This window comes from Rhinolophus ferrumequinum, chromosome 21, assembly GCF_004115265.2.
Source record: "Rhinolophus ferrumequinum isolate MPI-CBG mRhiFer1 chromosome 21, mRhiFer1_v1.p, whole genome shotgun sequence".
Lineage (NCBI taxonomy): Eukaryota > Metazoa > Chordata > Mammalia > Chiroptera > Rhinolophidae > Rhinolophus > Rhinolophus ferrumequinum.
Window position 1 is genome coordinate 42680823 of NC_046304.1, and position 24111 is coordinate 42704933.

Below are 24111 nucleotides of genomic sequence, written 5' to 3' on the forward strand. Positions count from 1 at the left end.
TCTTTTGAATAAGGTAAAAAGTTTATAAAATTAAATAACAACACAAACAGTATTTTGGATCTTGAGAGTTCTTCCCCTTGTTTTGTTTGTTTTGTTTTTTGCAATGAGGAGATATCATGTGCCATTTTGGAGCATTCTTACTTAAACAGAGAGCAGGAAAACCTATTAACCGAGAAACTAAACAGGTTTTGAACTATCAAGTATTGGCAAGGGTGTGAAGGTGAAGAAACTGAAACCCTGATGCATTGCTGATAAATGGTGTACCTGCTACTGAAAACAGTGTGGCTGTGCCTCAAAAACTAAAAACAGAATTACCATACGATCCAGCAATCCCACTTCTGGGTATCCACCCAAAAGAATTGAAAGCAGGGTCTCGAAGGGGTGTTTGTTCACCTATGTTCATAGCAGCATTACCCACCACAGCTAAAACATGGAAGCAACCCAAGTGTTCATTTCCAGATGAATGGATAAGCAAAATGTGGTAAATGAGACAATGGAATATTATTCAACCTAAAAAGTAAGGAAATTCTGCAATATGCTACAATATAGGTGAACCTTGAGGACATTATGTTAAGTGAAATAAGGCAGTCACAAAAGGACAAATACTGTATGATCCCACTTACATGAGGCACTCATAGAGTATTCAAAAAAAAATCAGAAAGTAAGAACAGTAGTTGTTAGGGGCTGGGGAGGAAAGAATGAGGAGTTATTGTTTAATGGGTACAGAGTTTCAATTTTACAAGATGAAGAGTCATGGGGATGGATGGTGGTGATGGTTGTATAAAAACATGAATGTATTTAATACCACTAAACCGTATACTTGAAAACAGTTAAGATGGTAAAATTTATGTTATGTGTATTTTACCACAAATTTTAAAAACCATATATGTATACATGTATGTATATATGTATACATATACATATATATAAAATGTGTGTATGTGCCTTTGACTTAAGAACTATATAAGCTACAACGGCACTTTTATATTGTGTATACCCTGTTTCCCCAAAAATAAGACCTAGCCGGACCCTGTATTATATATAATATAGCATATTATATTATACTATATTATATAAGACCCGGTCGTATAGTAAAATAAGACCTAGTCTTATATTATATCATATTAGATCCAGTCTTATATTATAGTAAAATAAGACCGGGTCTTGTATTAATTTTTGCTCCAAAAGACGCATTAGAGCTGATGGTCCGCTAGGTCTTACTTTCGGGGAAACACAGTATTTATTATTAAACATGTACAAGAGCCAGAAATGTTTTGGATATGCAAATATAGGTATAAATACAAATTCTAATATTTTCTTCCTGTACCCTCCTGGTACCCCGCAGGAGGCCTAAAGCCTGAGATCTGACATGCTCTGAAAAGTGATGTCTTTCTCCAGCCCAAGTCCTGCTGCGTGCAGAGGAAAGAGGAGAGCCAGCAGTGCCACCCGCTGACATTAATTTGCCTTCTCTTCCTCCTTTACTTCTGTTGCATTCCAGGAGTATTTAACCCTTCTCCAGCCTCTCAAGAATACTCGTATTTAATCCTAACAGTCAGAGACAATCAATCCTCACACGTAGCAAATCCCTGGAAAGTTGAGAGAGAGCCTGACATAGGAGCTGGATGTAAACACTACTCTTAGTGCCATGGAGAGCCTTGAAACACTACTTGTTGGTGAATCAGCAAAACTTGAACTAGAATGAGGTTTATCAGATAAGTCAGTCGGGTGCCTGGCGAATGAAGGGATCCCAAAGACTTAGAAACACTGCTTACGCAAAAACCTGTAACAATGAACTACAAAAATGAAGTCGAACCGAAAACAAGGCTGTATGTGAGAGAACGTGCAGGCTCGCCAGCCGCTGCGGGGAGGCTTACCTTTAGTATTTCCGGTTCTTTGATATCCAGAGGTCTTGTGTTCCAGTGTTGTTGATTTTTATGTAGTCTGTGATATTTATGAGCACTTGGTGGTGTAAAAAACCAAATCAGGCAAACTGCAGTCATGAATCCCAGGCCGATTCCCAGAAAGAGTCCACTCACATAAGGGGGCAGAGGCAGGATGAGGTACGCATAGACACACAGTATAAAGAAGCCCAGCGTCTTCACGGGTAAGTCCGGGCGCCGCGGGGCTGAGTCCGCCTCCTCGTCACTGTCAATGGCCGGCCCGTCGTCTGCCGGCGCGTCTGGCTTGAGAGGCATCTCTAGCAGCTTTTCAGCTTTATTCTCCCCCTCCATTTCCAAATCAAATTCCTCAGCGTACAGTTCACAAAACTCTTCATCTTCTTTGCTCACTAAGGCAGACAAAGAACATTTCTCAAGGACGAGAGAACTTGTCTTCAGGCCCAAATCCTTCAGACTGCTCACCTGGGAACTTTTCAGTTCTGCCTCTCTTATGGGCTCATCAGTGGGCTTTGTGTGGTCACTTCTGGGGATGCTGGGGTCACTTCCATCAGCGTCCCCCTCGGAGTCACACTCCTCTTCCTTGATGCTATAGTTGTTATTGCTTTCCAAGTGACCGTTCAAGCTGGACAGATTGCAGAGTTCTGAAGCACTTGAAGATAAGGCTTTGGGCCTATGGCTGCCACTTTCTTCCCCCATAATTTTGCTAAGGAGCTGAAAAGGCTCGTATATGACTTCTGAAAGCCGTCGCTTAGTGTCTTCGATTTTAGCCTCCATTTCGGGCACTTTAAAAAAGGAGCGCGTGTCAGAGGGAGAAGTCAGTGGGGAAGAAGGTGCCGTTTTGGAATCTCCACCCGTGTTTCGTGGCTGCGTGAACTGCTTGAACAGGTGTAAATTCAGCTTGGAGTCAGGCGGTTTATAGGACACAGTGTCTGACTCCTGCCTGGAGGTGTCTGTGGATAGAGACTTGACTAACGTCTTCATCAAGTGCCTGTGCCTCGAGTGGTGTGGGGGTTCTTTTGGCTCCACCTCCGTGGACAGGGACTTCACCAGGCTCATAAAAGGTTTTGCGCTGGACAGGGTGGAGGAGGAGGCACTGGATGAGAGGACAGGAGACTTGGAAGGAGAGGACAACGCGGAGGAAGAACTGGTTTTCTGCTCAGAAAGGGACGACACACTGGGGGAGCTAGCTAAGGGCCCTGATGAAGATGACCCTGGGGACAGAGCCAGTGGCACTGTACTTAATACTTGCGCTGCCGGAGGAGGGGACTCCAATAGCTTTACAGTGTTCTCGGAGACGGGCAAAATGGCAGGGGAGCCGGACAGTCCATCTGCCAGGAGGGGCTGGGACTCAGGGCCGGCGGGGTCATGGCCGCCCCGGGGTTCAAGACAGAGGTCTTCCTTGGCTTCGAGCCCCGTCACGATGCTTTGGTCGTCCAGCCCCTCCTCGAGGTACTCCCTGAACTCCTCCTCCTCTTCCTCCTCCTCCTCCCCGGACGCTGAGAAGTGGATGGCAATAGTGTCTCGGGACTCGGACCTCTGCACGTGCACTCTGGGGGCGGATGGTTTTGGCATGTCAATGGTTTTCTCGGCATGGCGACCATTCAGACTTGTCATTGCCGGCTTCACAAGGGCTTAGGCTCTGTGAAAAGAGTGAGAAAATCAGGAGTCAGAAAGTGGTTTCTCCACAGGAGACGCTGTCATGTGCACACAGGAGCACAGACGAAGCTCACTCTTAAACGGTGATTATGCTTTTACTTGGCAGATGGCCACTGTCTTTCACTTGAGCAGGTTTAATGGCTGAATTTTCACCAGATACATTCCAGTTAGGCATATCTCTTTTTACGAGCAAACTACAAACCGGTGTTCAAAATGCCACACAATCTGTCTTACTTCATAACATCTGAGTAATCATTTCCTCCTTCTTAAGTGGCTCGTTTCTACCAGCAATTCTATATTTCAAGGCTTGAAATACCTGCACAACAGATGTTACCTGCATTACTTCAGAAGTCCAAAAGGATGACATGCAGCATCCTGGGGATTTTGAGAATCTTGGACCAAAAATTTCACCTGTGGTTTTCTAGCTATAAAAAGCTAACCCAGGAGGATTATTGTTTCCATTGCAATTTTCACAGCAATCCTAACAATTATTTGGCTCCTATCTCCCACCAACACTCCTAGTATCTTGCCACTGCAAGTAAGTTGCAAAGTATCCAACAGCGGAAAGGGAAATCTGTAAACTAATTCCTGCGGTCTGTTGGCTTCTTTATTCCCAAAATGGTAGTTACCATAAGGCCAGAGTATTTAGGCAGCCATGAAGACACGGCTTTGTTCTGAGCCTTCAGGATAAAGCAAAGTTATATTTTAAACTAAATCCAAGATTCATACGACAGGAAAATGAAGTATCAATGCTGTAACCCACCACCAACTGAGAACTCTGCTAAACTATGGTGAGAGACAAGGAAGCTGTGCTTTCTGCCCTTCTGGAGCTAAATGGCTCACTGAAGAGCAGACAGATAGACACCTGAAAAGCTGGGCAGCAAAACAAAAGACACTGAGCCCATCTTGTGACATCTAGTATATAACCTCTCTCGCTATTCACTTAAGGCCCACTTCCCAGACACCCGGCATCATAACAGGCCCTCCAAGACCAAAGGTAACACCACAATCTGGAAAGAGACCCTGTCAAAAGAGCTAACACACACTTGAGTGGACTTCAGGCATTCTGAGGAGGGTGAGACAAGTGTGGGACGTAGGACATTTGCTCGGTCATTTAAACTGATGGTAGGTTGTGGCGGAACGGGCATGATTAGAAAGAAGAGTCAATGGCACAAAGAGGAGCGTGGGCCTGGTGTTTCCTGCCACATGGGTCTATCTTCTACCTCCAGGACAGAGGGTGGGTGTCGGGGAGCAGTGGGAGACCATCAGAACAAGAAGAGCATCCTGGGAGGCTAGAAAGTGCAGCCTTGGGACCAGGAAAGAGGGTCTGGTACTGGCTCCTTTTCCAGCTGACTCTGTGGGAACTTAAACAAGCCAAGCTCTCCCTGGGTCTCAGAATCTTCATCTGTAAAATGGGGGATCAAGAGTCCTTTCCAGGGGCGGGCCTGGTGGCTCAGGTGGTTGGAGCTCCATGCTCCTAACTCCGAAGGCAGCTGGTTCGATTCCCACATGGGCCAGTGGGCTCTCAACCACAAGGTTGCCGGTTGAATTCCTCAAGTCCCGTATGGGATGGAGGGCTCTGCCCCCTGCAACTAAGATTGAACAAGGCACCTTGAGCTGAGCTGCCGCTGAGCTTCCAGATGGCTCAGTTGGTTGGAGCGCATCCTCTCAACCACAAGGTTGTTGGTTCGACTCCTGCAAGGGATGGTGGGCTGTGCCCCCTGCAACTAACAATGGCAACTGGACCTGGAGCTGAGCTGCGCCCTCCACAACTAAGACTGAAAGGACAATAGCTTGAAGCTGAACGGCACCCTCCACAACTAAAATTGAAAGGACAACAACTTGACTTGGAAAAAAGTCCTGGAACTACACACTGTTCCCCAATAAAGTCCTGTTCCCCTTCCCCAATAAAATCTTAAAAAAAAAAAAAAAAAAAGAGTCCTTTCCAAAGCTAAAACCCTACACGTTTATGTTTACAGATGGTTGTTCACAACCCCACAGAATCCACTTAGGTAAGTAATCTACCACAGACAGTCAACATTACTGTGTTGGCTCGTTGCTTTGATTTGAAGAACTACATTTAAGCTGCCAAATAGTCGTCGTGTTCAAAATGCTGCAACTGATACTACTAACGAAAGAAAAGCTACGTGGAGGGCAGGAAACAGTGATCCCGAAGACTAGAAACAGGAAATAATCTAACAGTGAGAAGAACTACAGTTCAAGGGCCCAATCACAACAAGGACACATCTGAAACTGCACGTTCTCAGTATCAATGCTTCAGAGAAATTACTTTCATAAAAACTTTCCAACAGATTTTTGCCCACGCTTACTCATGACCCTCAGGTTCTCCTATCCCCATTGCGTCTGGGAAAAGGGAACGATCTCTATCGATCAGACAAAGCAGTTTAAATCCAGGAGCTGGCAGTTGCTGGATGAGGGGACCCCCAATAGCTTTACAGTAAAGCTAGAAAGACAAGGCAAGCGAGAAAGACACAGCCTCCAGCACAGGACAATCCTTCCCTGTAATTTTTAAGTGGGTTTGTAGCCTTAGTAAGAAAAATACCAAGTGCATCACATATTTTTTCATTTAACTGTCACCTAGTTTTATAAGGGTAATTTAAAAAGAAAAGTATAGAGAGGTAGTTTAAAAAGAAAGTTTGGTACTTGATAATTCTCGGCAGGCTGAAAATAAGCGTCCTTTAAATTGCTTTAGAAAGGTAAAGGCTGATCTGTAAGGCTCTGCTGTGCTGAGGCTGCTTCAGGTAGTGGTGGCTGCAAGTGACCCCGACTGTGGGCACAGGTGCAAACACAGGCAGCATAATCTGGGGGCTGAACAGCATGAGGTGGTCCTCTGGGGAGCGAGGCAGGTGTGGAGAGGCCCACCACCTGTAGTTGAGGGTGGGATAGCCTGGGAATCCTCAGGCAAAATCAGGTCCAGTCCAGGACCAAAGGGCGAAAACAGCAGTGCACCCTGGAGCCTGTGACCTGGGAGCCAAGCGAGGCCCCAGGGAAGTGAGCTGGCACCTGCCCTTTTGGGACAGCTTGACCAAACCTCTACCCAGTCAGGCCCGACTTGCCAGTTAAAGGATCTGCTGACCTCTGACCAGACTGTCTCAAGGCCTGTGTCAGCCAACAGTGCCCAAGCTGGCCCCACGGAGAGCTGGGGACCAGGTCGCCAGCCAGGGCAGGCAGTCTCACCACCACTCGTGTCCTTCTCCAAGGCTCAGGCAGTAGCTTCAGAGATTCAGAGTGAATTCTCCCAAATCCACACTGACAAAGTCTGATTTTTTAACCAAAAAACTTCCACTTCTCTGATTTTTTTACTAACACCTGCCATGTGAAGCTAGAGCAGCACTACTACCTTTTAAATACAAGAAAATCTCAGGGCCCTGTTCGCTCATCTGCCAAATGAGAGGATCAGACTAGCTAAACAAAGGCTGCTTCTAAGCCCAAAACTGCTGGATAACTGAGTGTCCTGGAACCAGAGTCCACGGTTTGGGTTCTAGACAACTCATCAAGCAGTCTCCCTCCTCCCCCTTCTGTCTCCCGAGGACTGGCTGCTGGGGCCAGGAAAACGAACCTCCCACAGTCACAGCCTTGCAGGACGGCCAAGGTCAAGAGGAAAGGGCACCCGACTGTTGCCAGGAAGATTTCACGGTCTGTCCAGGGCCACATCACTGACTATGGGAGGGGGGCTTTTGCCACCCATGTCCCGATGCCCGTCCCACCACAGCAAGCTGCCTTCTCAAGCACGTCATGCACACTCTTTATTACTGCTTTGGCCTGGCCTTGGTACCCACCCTCTATGTTCCTTCATGGACGGCTGTTCCAGGAGCCAAGAGTTCGGTTCGCAATAATCAGCATATGACCAGCTGTGCCGAGAAGACTCTCATTATCCAGCTGACAGTCTAGCATCATGAAAAAGTAAGTAGCCTCCTGCCTTCTACTATCCAAACTCAATTAGAACCAGTCTCAAAAAAGACAACCCTATCTCAAGCCCTCAGGAACTGAAATTCCAGAAAAGGACATTTCTTTCCCAATAGGTCTCCTTCCAAAGCCACCACAGACCACTAGATCTTGGGTTTTAATCTCGGTTTTGAGTCTTGTGAGGGGAGAGCCTAGAGATCACATTATCACACAGGGTGACTTCCTGCCGGAGATGTTTAAGCAAAAGTCTGATTTGGCATGGTCACAGTGCTGCTAAACATTCATCACATCTAGACCCCGAATGGATGGGGGTGGCAGAGGCAACAGTGACAAATTGAGGCCAGAGATCTAGTGTTTAGGAAGGCAGGCTCCATGATCTGGCCCACTATTCTGCTGAAAACAACTAACAATAAATTGAATATTAAAACAAAACTGGAAAGCACTGAAGCTTCAACAACTGAGTAAGGAATAACAAGGCCAAAACTAAGGAAATGGGAACCCAGAGACATGAGCTCCGGAGAAGCAACTCTTGCCCTCAAAACCCTGGGTGATTCTGGCAATTTGGAACTTTCATTTTAATGATCTCCTGAGCAGAAAGAAAAGTCCAGGGCTGGCCAAGGCGGAGCCCTAACGGGAGAACCTTCCACAATGAGCTTGGACCCCAAAGTGCTGCAAACACTCGGTTACAGGAGACCCAGAAGCAAACCAGCGCTCACTTAGATTTAAGAACTTTGAGGACGTCGTGCTAAGAGAAATGAGCCAGTCACAAAAAGACAAATACTGTCATTCCACTCATATGAGGTATCTAAAGTCGTCAAATTCATATAAATAGAAAGTAGCATATGGTGGTTACCAGGGGCTGGAGGGAATGGGAAGCAGGGAGTTGTTTTTTAACGGATATAGACTTTCAAGTTTTGCGTGATGAGAAAGTTCTGGAGATTGGTCACATGACAATGTGGATATACTTAACACTACTGAATTGTACACTTAAAAACTGTTAAGATGGTAAGTTTTATGGTGTGCATATTTTACCATAATTAAAAATAAAGGTTTTCAAAATTTCACCAAAATTTTACAATGAAATATAATACTTTGAACTATTTATAATGCAACTGAAACAAGTCTACTTGAAAAGCTCACATTGTCCTATAGTGTTTACACTAACCATCATGTGGTGACATTCTAAGATAACAAAAGCACAAAGGTATTTATGCTCCCATACTTTTACGGGGGAAAATGCTATTTAGAGCCAAATGCTCTCTGAACCTTAAGTGTAGTCAGGTGTGTTTCTGGAAAGCAGATCTCAAACTGTTCTGCTGATGGGTCTGTCGTAAGGTCTTGACTACAATTCCCCATTCAAGTTACTGTGCCTTGTAAAGACACTCGTTGCTCTAAGATTGAGAAAACTTCTCGTAAGAGTTTTTCTCCCCAGCATTTAGGCAGGATCTATTCTATCAAGTCTAAAAACAAGGAACAAATCAATGGCTCCCATTTCACCTGAACTCATAAAATCAACGGCCTCAAACAGAAAGCCAGTAGCCAACTGCGCCCCCATCAGGAACGCCAAGGAGACTGTTGACCTCGGTAGAGTCGGAGCTCGAAGACCTAACATCCATGAAATCTACTATATTTCTAGTCACTCATAAAGGTCATCATCATTAATTAGGCCATGAAAAAAAATCAACAAAAAATCATAGTGTACAATGAAAAATGAAGAGCTACTTCAAGACTCAATGTTGGAACTTATTAACTCAGATATAATAGCCTCTGAATCTGGTGGGGTTTTTTGGGGGGAGGGCTAATATTCTATTAATAACTGCCCTTCCTAACGCCAGCTGTATTTGAAACAATTCAATCATGGGACCTACAGAGGCAGAAGAAGAGAATAGTTTCCTCCAGGCCACTCACTGATTACTTATCTACCGAGTGGTCCTCCACCATCAGAACAGACCAACAGTAATACGGCCATTATTATCATCATCATCATTAATTTCTAATTCACAGACTAGATTGGAGGAAGTGCTGGAGGAAGGAAGTGCTGGAGGAAGGAAGCAATTTTGATTGAAGACTGAACTACAGGCACACATTGTTTTATTGCATTTTGTTTTACTGTGCTTCACAGGTGTCACAAGACCCTCCACCAGCACAGATTACAACTCACTTCATTGTGATACTCCCGTCATTACAGTAGTCTGGAACTGAACCTGCAGTATCTGCACGGTATGCCTGTCGTCTCTAGATAGCGAGATCACAATGATAGCATATCATTAAGGGGCAGGCGGGTTTCGAATATGCCTCATTTCTCAGGTGCATCACAAATCCTTCAAGATCATTATTAAATTCTTTGTCTTTGTAAAATTCAGCCAGTTAAGTATTTGCTGCCTCTGCACAACCTTGCACTTGGACACACGATGTCTGAGTACCACCGGCTAGCATGGGTTGTGTCGGTCAATAGTTTTCATTCAAAAACTTCTCTTGGAGAAGGAAAAGAACACAGTCTGTGTTGCACTACAGAGGATGTCCTAACACCTCTTATCTGTGCATTTTTAAACAGGATCTGGTTTTATAAAAAGTAGGGAAGCGGCCTTAAAAGACGTTTTCCCACCTTGATGCTGCAGAGGAAACAGTGAATCTGGTCAACCAGGGTAGGAAGGCCTGATTTAGCCTAAAAATTTCAAGCTCATCCTAACAGCTATCCCTTGATTCATTTAAATTCAATGAAGCAGCTGAGAACTGCCAGCAGCCATTCTAATCTGTTAATACTCCACCTTCTAAATAAAAATCAATATTGACATTGTAGATAATGAACTAGCTCTAGCCTTAGTTTCATCTAAAAAAAAGAAAAGAGAGAACAGAAAGTACTTCAGTACAGGCAACCCTCCCAAGGCGCTTAGGCCTTGATCGTTAGAAACTCTGAGCTCCTTTCCCATTAGTTATTAGGTTCCAGGCCCACCTCACAGCCCAGCAGGGGCGCGCACGGCAAACGTGCCACACTGAGTTTCCAGCACTAGTAAACCACAGGTCCACCGGCTCCAGCTTTCAGCCACCATGAGGAAGACTCTCTTGGGAAGAGTGCTACATCCCTGAAGGAAAAAGCAGCAACACGATTAGAAGTTTGCTTTAGATGGCTAGATGGTTCCAATAATGAAATCCAAATTCAATTCACAGTCACTCATTTAAAACCAGGTCATGCTCCAGCACAACTGCATGGGCCTATGGAGGTTTGTAACAGATAACGCCGGTGCCATCCACCGGCGGCAACTCAAGGAGACAACAGATGGACATCGTACGTATGGCATCAATGTGAAAGCAAGAAACCTCTAAGGTAAGAAAACTCAGGACAGGTAAGCCCAAATCAGATGGTGCTAATCAAGTAAAGAGAAGAAGTCTGGGAAAAATTATGTTTTTTAGCAGACAAGTCATGTACTCGTATGCGACTTAGGAGGAAGCGATGTGGAGAAAAGAATATTGCAGACAGGAAACATCAGCGCATGGGTAGGCACTGAGATGGAAGCCAGTCAGTCAGATCAGAACAAGAGGGTCGCTCAACCATGAGGTTGGCTCCAGCTGAGGGACTGCACTGGGGGTGCAGGAGTAAGATCAGCATTTGAGTTTAGGGGCAGGGAATCAAGTTTCAGTTTAAAACCTTTAAAGGCTAAGTGTGTGGGTTTACCTATATTGAAATCTTAGGAACCAGAACCACGGCAGGTTCCTGAGAAGTGTGAAAACTTATGGTTTGAGCGGAGTGAATGCCTAGAAGACTATGATGCCAAAAGTCCAGGAGGAGGATGAGAAGAGGGTAGTGGCTGTGGTCACAAAACAGTACATTTCAAAAGGGGTCAAATGTTAACAACAGGTGGATTTGGGAAAGAGTATGTAAGATGTTCCTTGTTCAGTTTTTATTTTTACAACCATTTTAAAGTTTGAAATTATTTCCAAATTAAAAACAGCAACAACAAAAAAGCAGCATGCTAACCACTGTTTGGCTTTGGATCTGTTGTCATCTATTGCTTCCTTCTGCCTCCCACTGGCTCCACCAGAATTATGAAGCCCGGTTACAGGCAGTAACAGGAGGAAGCCAAAGTTTTACCATTCCTTGAATTTTAATCTTTATTTTGAAATAATCAGACTCTCAAGAAACTGCAAAGGCAGTACAAGAGAGCCCATGTACCTTTCACCAATCATTCCTAAATTTTAAAGTCAAACTTGAAAGCCAAATAAATTCCAAGTGGTTAAGAAATCAAGTTTTAACCACAGCCCAATAATTCACCCCTGTAAGAAAAGTGCGTTCCAGTCGGCAGAGTGAAACTTCCACGTGTCAGGACTTTCTGAGAGTCTTTCTTAAGGTCTTTCATGGGCCCACATTCAGGAAGGCAACATCAGTAGATGCTCCCCAAGTACGGGAACAGGCAATTCACCCAAAAGTTCAAGTGGCCAATAAACAAACAAACAAACAAGCAAGCTCAACTTAGTAAAAACAACAGAGAATTGGAAAACAAATCAATAAAATACTTTCAGACATCAAATCCCATCATTAAAATATGTGCGCTGCTGAAGAGGGCATGTTGAAACAAACCCTCTATTACACCACTGGCTGGAACATAATTAGTAAAAACTTTTCTGAAACCAGTTTGCAGTTGAAGCACTTCAAGAATGTTCACAGCCATATACACACCAGGCAAAAAAAGAGGGGGAGGGGAGCATTAATGTTACTTTTCGCTATATAATAGCCTTACCAGTAATTTTCATTTTCTACTTTGAGGTATTTCCAAATACTTTTGTAATGTGGAAAAATTACATGTAAATACACACTAACCTTTAAAATAAAATCATTATCTTCAGAATATAAAAATGGATCAGCCCATCCCCCACATCTTACTCACAGAAAACTAAGCCCCGGAAAATCATTTTTATAAAACGAATAACACCATAGGTATGTATGTTTGTATGCGATCTGTTTTTATACTCCGGATTACACAGTGAAGTATCAGCAAGGCCTTTCGCTTCGGTTCTACCAACTTGGTAAGGAGTTTGACTCTCAGGCAAATGATTCACCCCAAGCCCCCGTTTCTTGGTCTATAAAACGGGAATGGCAAAAGACTGTTCAGAAGATTAAATAAATCAGTGTATGTAAAGCACTGAGCATGGTCCCTGGAACAGAACAAGCACTACCTAAATGTTAACTGTTCTTGCAAGTATTTCCCTAAGTCAATAAAGATTCTTTTCCACATGGTTTTAAATAGCTACATAAAACAACTATTCCATAATTGAACAATTCAACACAGGATACTATGAATCACTTGCTGTCACAAACAATGCTGTAATACATTATGACGCTCTGTATAACCTTTGACTGCCTTTCTGATTATCTCCTTAGTAAATATTTTTAGAAGTGAAATTACAGGGTTGAATAGCATATATGAATTTCAGTTCAAGTTTTTTGAAAACCAGTTTCAAGCTCATCACAAAAACCTTCAAAAAGATGTACGCAGAGAAAAAGTGACATTTTCTCCTGCTCCCTTCCAATCAACTGTTTAGAATGTATCCGTCCCGTCCTTTTCGTACTCCTTTACATATATACACAAACTCACGGGACTGTTTTTGTTTTCAGTCTTACATGAGGTCACATGATACATATTGCTTGGCAGGTTGTTTTTCACTTACCACTTCTTGAACCTCCGCCCACACCTATACATATAAATCGACAGGTAGACACACACGCTTTTTCTACATAGTACAGATATACCATTGTCCATTTAATCATTCCTTTATTGATAGTTTGAGTTTTTTCCAGTTTTCACCATTAGAAACAACGCTGCCTTGAAAGCTTTCTATATGTAAATCTTCTGCACAGAGCAAGTCTATCTGTAGGCCGTATTCCCGGAAGTGGCACTGATGGGTTAAAGGAGCTGCACATTTTCAATTTTGAAACTGCCTTGCCAATCTGTCCAATTTACATTCCTACCAACCATCTATGAAGTGTCCATCTTGAACCCTTGTCAAGACTGAGCATTATTTTAAATTACTGCCCATCTGACGGATGGGGAAATGGCACCTCAATGCTTTGATAATCATTTCAAGTGTTTCCCCATCTGTTTCTCTTCTTCTGTTAACTTGTCATTCATATTTGTTGCCCAAAGGTTTTTCTGATGGACTTTATGTATCATGGATAGTTACCACGTTCTCTGTTGCATGCATTACAAACATTTTCCCCCCGTCTCTGACAACCGATCAGTTGATGGCAGAATCAGTCACTGAAAACACATATGAGCAAAGCCATGAAGCAGCAGGGGCAGGAGCTCTAAGAAGGACCAAGACCCTCCTGTGACAGTGACGGAGCTCATCCACTTCACCTCCCAGAGCCTGGAGTTCTCTGACTGTAAACTGAGGGGAACCTGCGCCATTGTCTTCAAAGAACTTTTGAGAAAGCTCTAAATTCTCTTAGTCGTTGATTCTCTGATTCAGTTTCCATGGAACAGAACCTATTTTTCCATTTTGCACCACAGACATTCTTAGCAACTACTCAAGCCAGGCAAAGGAAACCAGAGCACACTTGAATTGATTATGTGCCTACGGCAATTAAGTCAAAACATTTTTCTAATAATATTGTAACAGTTTGTCTCACATTATCAAATACTTCTAGACCCTTTGGACTTGTGTTGCTTAGCCCAGCTGTAGAAACACGCCTTACTTCTTCTGGTCACAGGTGTCTACTAATGACAGACTCTACTAAGAATGAAGTGCATATAGATACTCAACACTTGCATGTTGAGGGCAGGTGTCAATCCTCCTCAAGCATCCCTCATCCCTCCCCCACCCACTGCCACACTGTACAAAAGGTAAGTCCTTTTGTCTCACAGCCTCCACTCTGGCTGTGATAAGGATGGAACTCCCACTGGGCTCTCAACCTCAATGCTTTGTTTTTTCTTCGCACAAACATCAGTCCAAGTACAACCTCTCGGCTTCACCCTCTAGGATTCAAACTCCAACTCCTTCTGGTTCCCCCACCCTCCCTTATAGAGTATCCTGCAGAGCCCTCCAGCAACCACCCGTCCTTACAGGGCTACATGCCCTCTCTCAAAACAACAGGAGAAAAACATGCTCCTCCTATTCTGCTGGGGTTTTTTTGTTTTTTGTTTTTTAATGGGGAGGAGAGCAAAGTAAGTGAAGAGCTGGCTGAGTTTCAAGACCAAACCCCCATGTGCACCACTCTGAATCATCAGCACTGCTATCCCTGCTGTGAGACACCCCCACCGGGCCGGGTCACTCCCACTGCCAGGATGTCCACCCCGCTGGGAAAGGTATGGAAGGAGAGGGGTGGGTGACGGCTGCTGCAGACCCAGCCAGGAGGTGGTCCATGCAGACCTGGTCCACTTCATTGCTGTTGCCAGGAAATTCTGGAATTAGCGCTCTGATTTCCTAGTCAGATCCCCTCATTAGTATGATTCCTGGCCTTGTCTCTCCCCCAAGTCTCCAATTCCGTCTCCCTTTTTTCTCCCTCTGAACAGACGGCCTTGTCTTTAATTCAATGGGAAGGTGGTAGGAGTTGCCACCTTGTTTCCCATACCCAACTATATACATCGATTGCTAGTCTCATCCAGTGACTAGAAACTCTTCTGTCTGCTCCTCTCTACCCTCCAGCCCCACACAGACCCTATCCAAGTCCAGAGAGGCCGAATTCAACCCCCAATGAACCTACCTGGCCCCTTACTCCCGCCGGCCCACCCCACCCCACACTAACTCCCTCTCGTCCCTCCAGGACCACTGCCCCCCTCATCAAGGACCCTCAAGGGGTCATCTCTGATGTTCTCCTCTTCTTTATCCTCCAAACCTCTTTAGTTCCCCCAAGTCCCGTTGTTGACTGAGTAGTTCTTTCATCACCTCACCCTTCATTTCATTCTGACTTGGTCCCTTGCCCCAATCTCCAGCCCACATGCATTCTGCCACCTAACTAGCCTTTAAACGCTACTCTCATCATTTCACTCCTTTGCTCAAAAACTTATCACGTTCCTGTGACTTATCTAATATCCTTGGCTTTCAGGGCTCAACATAATCCAGCACCTCTATCTACTCAATCTTATTTTCAGTTGTTTTCCAGCACGTTCGCAACATTCTGGTTGGGTCTGATGAGCCACTTGGAGCCTCCTTCCCACCTGCATGAATGCAGTTCCCCGTATTAGAAATGTCTCCCCCTCTCTTTTCTGCCTCATCAAGTCCTAGCATCCTCTATGAAGGCAGGGGTACTTGAACTGAACCCCAGTTTTCATCCTAAAAAACTCCAGCCTTTCAGCTGACCTCCTACAGCATTTATACCACATAAGTAATCATAGAAAGTGAATCCTCAACAAAGAGTAGGCTGAATTCCAAAAGTTCATCAGGAAGCCAATGGTTTGAAATTCAAAATCCATTTATCCTGAAGGAAAATAAATGGGAAATAGGTTTCTAGGCCCACAAAATTTATGCAAGCTACAATATAACGTAACTATGGTACAAGTATCCTTTCCAACTACACAGAACCACTATTTAAAACATAACTCAAGAGAAAAACACATTCTGAGTTCACATTCGTAGGACCTTAGCATTCGGGCCCTGTCCACGCTCTGGAAAAAGACAATTCTAGAGAATAGAAAGCCAAAGGCCCGGGGGGTAAATCCTGACACTTCTCACCCATCTGCCCCACCAGGCTTCTAGAGTCTGAACTCTAACTTCCAATCCAGCCCAAGGACTCGGGTCTGCTTTAACTCAAGTGTGAAACTTTCTCATTCAACAGAAGGAAGACCCTGGAAAAGCACAAAGAAACTGGACCCGCCTGCCCCCAGACACATAGGAGCACAGGAAGCAGTCAGAAGAAACGCTTCCTCCTGATGCCTCAATGACTTTCAAGCATCACCATGGAAAAAGACATCAAAGAGAACATGGGAAATTTTCTAATTTGTCCAGAGAACAGAGCAGACACGCAAATAACTTCTAATTAGCATGCATAGGAATTTGGTGGCCACTCCCCAGTGGGGGTTAGGTTCTAAGGTCAGGGCAAAAAGCTACCTATAGCCAAAATTATCTGAGACTCTCCTAAGTCTCCCACAAAGTACTGTGTAGTCATTGTTGTGCCCATTCAAGTTTAAGAAACTTCAAGATCAACTAAAGGATGGAACTAAAAAAAAGACTTAATCTGAGCTGGCCTTTCACAACACTCTGCCGTGGGAAGACTTACAAATCCCTAATGTGGACGGAAGTTCTCAGGCTCCGGCGCCTGCAGCATGAACTCGATCATGTTTTAATATTAAGCCTCTGTGACTTTAGTACACAGTAATAGATGTGGTTGTTGCAAGAATTAAGGTGGAAGGTAGCTTCTTAAATGAGCTGAGAACTGAATGGGTCCCATGGTGCACAGAGAAACCTGTTTAAGAACTGGATTGAAAAAGACCCAGTTTTGGGTCTCGTTCCACTGCTTACCAACGGGTGACCCTGGACAAGTTACTGCAGAAAGCCTCTTTTTCCTCATATATAAATAAAATGGAGATACTAGTGCCTCTCTCATAGGGGCTGCTGGGAAAATTAAGAAATAACATTTAGCACGTATATGCTATTATTAGCAGCAGGAGCAGCAGGCGTGAGCACATCTTTTTCATCCATAGCGACTTGGCCAGAGTTGACCCCACAGCCATGTTATCAAGGATGAAACAGACAGCTTTTCTCCAGCTTTCTCTCATCTCCTCAACTAAATTGTCCTGACTGTCTGACTTCAGGTGTCGTTCAGGCAGCTGTGCCTATTAAGAATGAAAGAGGCAAAGTAGAAATATGGAAAGGTCTGTACGTTGTCATACAACATGAAAAAGCAGAACCTGGGATGATGTGCATACATCAAACACTACGTAAAAAGAACGTACAATCAACAGGATCCTAGGAGATTGCAGAGACTACGTATTAATAGTTGGTGCTTTATTGTGAGTTACTTTTATTTGCTTTTAGAGTAAAGCTGGTTAAAAGGATCATTTTTTAAAAAAATTTTATCAGGAAATATTGGGAAACAGTGTGTTTCTCCAGGGCCCATTAGCTCCAAGTTGTTGTCCTTCAATCTAGTTGTGGAGGGTGCTGCTCACTGGCCCATGTGGGAATCGAACCGGCAACCCTGCTGTTCAGAGCTCACGCTCTAACCAACTGAGCCACCCGGCCACCCCAAAAGGATCAGTTTTAAAATAAGGGCACTGGATGAAATCTGTAGTTTCACCAACCTCTTTTTTCTATCTCTTACTCATGCTTGCCATATGTTTTGCAAGAGTCTAACAAATGATGTTTAACTGCAATTGATTAATTCTGTTTACGATTTTTCCATTTCAACGCTGATCCAAATTTCACCCAACAATTCATTTATAAAGGGATCGTAACAACATTATGAAATCAAATCACTGCCACAGGTGTGATGATGATAAGCATATCTAAGTAAATAAGAAACAATACAGTTGCTTAGTTTTGATAGTCAAGGGCATTCACATTCAAGGTCAACCTCATTCTAAAGGTAGTGAGTACGTGTTCAGTTTGGGGACCGAGACCTAATACCAGCTCTAGGAACAAAGTCTAGAGTTAGACCAATCCTGTCTCAGAAATTCCTATTATGTCATCCACGGCCAATCAGAACTTGAAATCAGCATGATACCATACAGACTTGCAACCCAAACAAAAGCAAGGAAACTTGATGATTTGGGTAGCTTTTGTGTCCTTATCCTGGGTAAACGTATAGTTTCTATTAAGCCTTTTGAAATGAAAACGGACCCCTGGCTCCCACGGGTTCCTTTGCAGATGCCAGGTTGGAACCACCAGCCTAGGTCAGCTCCTCCCAGCAGACTGTGGTGGGACAACTGATCAGCCAGCCCTAATCACCTTCTTAATCCTCATTTTCAAAGGGCAGATGCATTTTGGGATTGGGTGGAAGGGAGGTGTACCAGATGACCCAGCCACCCACCCCCATCTCAGGGCTTATTATAATTGAGGAGGGGGGACAGGAAGACATATTATTAGAAAAAATTCTCCAGTATTCACAGCCTCCGTGGGCACACATATGCCCCAATATGTACCATGAAATTGAGACTCACGGTCTAAATCAACTCAGAATATCAGTAACGCATTACACTGAGAGACAGAGAGAGGGAGAGAGAGAGAGAGAGAGAAAGGTAAGTGATGGAATCACTGGGAGCTCAGTTGAAGATACTGTACCAGCTATTCCTGGGCACCAGTAACTAGTTAATCCAGTCTGTACCTACGCTAGAAGGCACCACCTTAGAGGCAATTGCTTTGTAAGAGGCCACTGCTCTGTACCTACATGAAAAAAAAGGCCTATATCCATCAAGGTCAATCAATCAACTACTTAGACATTTTAAATAGGAATCAGGTGGGCTGCTGCTTCCATGGGTACAGGACACAATCGAACTGCACTGAGTTCTGCTCCTGATCTTTGATATATTTACGGTGTTTCCCCGAAATTAAGCCCCAGTTAAGATCGTCGGCCAGATGGACGCATTTAGAACATTATGATGATGTTCCAGAAGAAGGTGACATGAATGTATTTGAATAAATGTAGACTGTTGTACATGAAAAAATAAGACATCCCCTGAAAATATGCCTTTTGGAAAATATGTCTTTTGAAGCAAAAATTAATAAAAGACCCTGTCTCATTTTCGGGGAAATACGGTATAAGACTCGGTCTTATTTTCAAGGAAATACGGTACCTGTACTGTTTTGTCCTGGCGTCATCTCCTTGAGCTGATCCTAGCAACCCCCTAACTCAGACCCAGGGTATAGAGGTGACCCCAGACAGGGCCCCCACAGCTGCCCATTCCTGAAGGTCTGTTTCATTGCTATCTCAAGGCCCAAAGCAGGACAGAAGACCGAAATAAAAAGCAAGTGGAATAAAAAAGAAACTTGGATGCACAAAGGAACAAGAGAGAGAGCTGTTTCTTGGCAGATGAGGGAAAGTAAGCACAAGCAACACTTCATGACCAGAAATGAGAGTACACAGCTTTGAAGCAGACCATCTAACCCTGGAGGCACCATAAACCTGATGGCCAGACTGGGGCTCCACGGATGTTTCAAAGAAACGAAGGCTGTAAAGTTGTGAGCTTGATGTTTTTCTGTTCACAGACCCACTAACTGCCAACCAGCAGTGTCCTGCTTCCAGATGATTAGTGCTGAGTTTGTTGGTGGATATTTTCTTCCAGCTTACATGGGTTCTCAGAGAGTACTCTCTGCGAAAACAAAACGACAAAACAGGAGCAGAACTTGCTGGCTATCCACTTGCAATTAGGATCCCATTAAATTCCACTCGGACGACACCTAAAAGCATGCTGCCTGGGACAGTGGAGGCTTCCTGCAAAGAGCCCCAGCTCAGGAGCCGCCTCACTGGGCCTGGATTTTCTGACCTGTAAAACTGCACCTCTCAGATTGTTGGGAGAAAGAAAAGATGGGACCGCACTTCACCAACTGTCAAGTTTGGACACTGACAGCATAGAAATGTGATCAACCACACTGCTCTCTCCCCGTGGGTATGATGGAGTAAAGTACACCAAGGAAATATTATGGCTTGTTCTCAAAAGACCCTATCTGTTTGGCAATTATTCTATTTAAATCAAGATGTATCATGATTATTCTTTTCTTGAGAAAATACAGGGTTTTTTCCTCCAAAAACTTTGACAGCCATTTTAAATTTCGATGGTAAAGAACACTATTTGTGTACTGAGCAGTACGTGACCCAATCAGGTGAAGCAGCTGGAATTATTTCTTGGACGAAAGGAGGGCCCAGGGCCATAGAGATCCAAGTCAGACGCAGTCTTAATCTGTGAGGACGCACCAGGAGGATTTTGAACCAGTACGACAATTAACTTTTACATGGGCCAGGCCTCCAAGTGCTTTACCAACAATATCTCATTTAAGTCTAACAACTTTGTGAGGTAGGTACTGTTATTATTTCCACATTTTACAGATGAGGAAAAAGACTGAAAGTGGTTTAGGCAACTTATCAAGACAACAAAGGCACTAACTGGCAGATCTAGGACTCCTGCTCAAGGCCCCGCTCTTCACCACTGCACCACACTGCCGCATTCGGATACTCCCACGGACAGACCAATTCAGAGCCAACCGAAGCTTTCTACAGATCGCTGTGCGCCAAGAAAGAGGTCCCTCCATTCAACATTTATTGAGCACTGGCTGCCTACCAAGCCCATCACTGAAAGACAGAGATATTCGCCATCTCTCTCCAGGGGGAGCATCAATTCTGGAGGGACCCTGAGTCTAAAGACAACTCAGGAAAGCACCGAAAAGGGCTTTTAAAAATCGGAATACAAAGGAACAAAAACTCATAGACACAAGACAATAGTTTAGTGGTTACCAGAGGGAAAGGGGGGCAGGGGATGGTAGATGAGGGTAAAGGGGATCAAATATATGGTGATGGAAGGAGAACTGACTCTGGGTGGTGAACACACAATGTGATACATATATGTTGTATTACAGAACTGTACACCTGAAATCTATGTAACTTTACTAACCATTGTCACCCCAATAAACTTTAATTAAAAAAAAAACAACTCGTAATAATTCACAGAACAGGCTAAAAATACTTTAGTCTCTATTGCCATCAGCCCCTCAAAGCCTGCTTGGGATAAGCATCAATCAATTAAGAAAACACGCTCCGTATTTTGAAGACTTTCTCCTAGTACAGTAACTACAGTGTACACCAAAATGAAATCCAGCAGGCCTCCATCAGCCCTCAGGACTACTTATCCTGCCTCACTCCTTCTAATTCATTGCTATAGAGAAGTAAATGTTCTTTTGGATGAACTGAAATCATAAAATCCCCCAAACACTGCACACCCCCTTTTGTGTGCGTACTGGAACACAGCACAGCACTCGAGTAGCCCTCAGGGAGCTTGAGAGGGTTAAGGGAGAGACAATCAAATAACCTGTGCAGGAGCTCTGAAGGAACATGAAGGGTGCCAAGAGATCACAGCCAGAGGGAGACCTAGTCAGCCTGCGCGTCAGTCACGGACGGGTCCCTGGGCTGACGTCTCAAGGATAAGTCAAAGTTGGCTAAGGGATGGTAGCATGGTCGGTCAGGAAGAGAGAATGGCATGAGCCAGAAACCTGAGGTAGGAGCACAGTCTAATGAAGGAATCCGAAGAACCCCTTGGATGCCGAACAGAGTACACAGCGCGAGACAGGAGAGGTGGGCAGGGCCTTGAGGGCCACATTGCAGAACTGCTCTTTACCCCAGGGTCCACGGGGAGCGCCTGGGCTACTGTATGTGGTCTGGAGGCTGGCGCAGCGTGACAGCAGCTGGAGGGAGGCAAGAAGGGGTTTAGGGAGGTCAGTCAGACTCCTACAACATTTCAGGTGAGAGACGATGGTGCCCAGACAAGGTAGGTGGCTGTAGAAACGAAAGGAGGGACTTGAGAGTTAGAAGCTGAAATGCATGGGACTGGGTGGGCAAGGTCTGGAGTGAGGCAGAAGGTGCTCTTAGAACAAACCTTAGGTTTGGGGCTGGCGAGACTTGGCGTTTACAAGAAGTCCAGTGGTCAGTGTCCCCATTCACCAAATCTGGGAACAAGACAAGGGTCGGGTTTAGGGGGAATGTAGTAGGGTCAGTTTGAGACACCTTTGAGTCAAACACTTGGTAACCTCCAAGGGTGGACGTCAGAAAGGTGCTGAAAGTTCTGGTTTGGTAACTGATGCTATTATATGTTCAGCCAGACAGGAGACGAATGGTTCCTTACAACTAACCGAAAACCAGCAGAAAGAGAACTTGTTGCATGATGAAGGATTTTCTTGGAATCAGGAACTTCTAGCAATACTGTGCAAGAAACACACAAAATAAAACCATTTCAGAAATGTTTGCATACGGTCAACTTTTTGCAATACATCTTTCAAGAGAAATTTAATTCCATCTACTATTCCACACATAAAAAAATTCTGCAAACTCTGGCATCCTAATTTAAAATAAGCAGCAACAATAAACTTCAAAATGAAGAATTAAAATAACTGTTCCCTAAAATGATCAGTGAGGGGTCTTTGTATCACCCTAACAGTGCACCCAGTATGCACTAATTCACTCAAAGCTTTGAGTTAAAAGAAAAGAGAATTAACTTTTATTGAAGATTTATGTCCCAGACACATCAAGACACTCTTCATTTAATCTTCACAGCCCTACGAGGCAGGAAATTGTGCTTCCACTTGGCAAATGAGGAAACGGAGACAGAGAAATTAAGAAACGTGCCTAAGGCATTGTAACTAATAAGGACAGAAATGGAACTCAAGCAAGTCCAGGCGTAACTCCCTTCCCAATGCCCAAGACCAGAATGGGAAGAAGCAGCTATCTCCTCGGTCCCAATCTTCTGCTGTGGAGGTTGAATATTAAGATATTTATTCCGAAAAGTTTTTTTTAATCATCATCTGCAATTCTGCAATTACATTCTTAGCCTCAAGGTAACCTCAATTTTTAAAGAGTTGTCTTTGTCAATTCAATCCTCTCTGCTTCAGTTTCTTAAGTTTTACCTGGCTAGACATATAAATCACACCCAAAAAAGCTTTATAAGTTTAGTTATAAATGCTTATAAAATTCAGATCAAAGTGTAAACTCAGACCTGGAAAAAACAAATGTTTGTTTTCCATCAAATGTCGACTGCATGTTTCTAGCCAAAATCCACTGATACTATAGTGAATAAGCCACCCCTAACTTACAAAATAATTTTTCAAAAACCACTATTCTTAAGCCAAACTCGGAACTTACTTTCCTAAAGAAATAATGCTACGAGAAATTCCTTACCAGGCCACAAAAGTTTAACAACTCAATGGTCATCCAAGGATTCTATGCGAACTAACAAGAAATATTACACAGTCCTTACAAATGGCACGTATGTACACTATATACCATGTTTCCCCAAAAATAAGACCTAGCCAGACAGCTCTAAAGTGTCTTTTGGAGCAAACGTTAATATAAGACCCAATCTTGTATTATAGTAAAATAAGACCAGGTCTTATATTAATGTTTGCTCCAAAAGACGCATTAGAGCTGATTATCTGGCTAGGTCTTATTTTTGGGGAAACACGGTAGAAATGGGGCAATTTGCAAATGATAATTGAAGGGAAAAATCAAACTGGTAAGAAAAGCGATTACAGTGCTTAAAATTGTAAATGTATGTCTGACATGTTAGTGATATAGAGTCTAACTTTCCACTATTGAGATATATGTATACACACACGTATGTACTCGTATATATAAAGCTCTTTGTCAACACACATTTTAAAATCTATTAACATTTCAGCTATCTAAGATAGCAGCACTTCTCAACTGGGCATCGCACGCCCCACGGCCCAGCCCACAACACCCTGCACTTGGCACAGCCTCAGGTAGGCCGCTGGCTCAGCTACTGGGAAAAATGGCTGAGGTGACACTGAAGAGGTGGAGGTACAGAGGGAAAAAGGGAGCAAGAGGCAGGTGGCCTTAGGCAAGTGAGGCAGGTGCCAGGTAGGGTGGAAAGAACAGGCATTTCCAACTCAGACACACGGGAGCAAACTCTAGCTCTGCCCCTCCCCAGCTGTGTGACCTCGGCCAAGTTACGTAGTCTTTCTGAGCTTCAGAAAGATT

General features: G+C 44.0%; 1 protein-coding gene across 4 annotated transcripts in view; it reads right to left on the reverse strand.

The window, feature by feature from the left end:
• The window catches only part of TEX2 (testis expressed 2), a 92408-nt gene that overhangs the window by 50788 nt on the left and 17509 nt on the right, over nt 1-24111 (reverse strand). For 3 of the 4 annotated variants that reach the window (XM_033089516.1, XM_033089518.1, XM_033089519.1), the window contains exon 2: nt 1875-3537. In XM_033089516.1, the coding sequence (XP_032945407.1) occupies nt 1875-3512 (1638 nt within the window). In that variant the 5' untranslated portion in view covers nt 3513-3537. Of the gene's footprint in view, nt 1-1874; nt 3538-10434; nt 10565-24111 lie in introns of all 4 variants that reach the window. The other variant, XM_033089517.1, reaches the window with a different exon arrangement.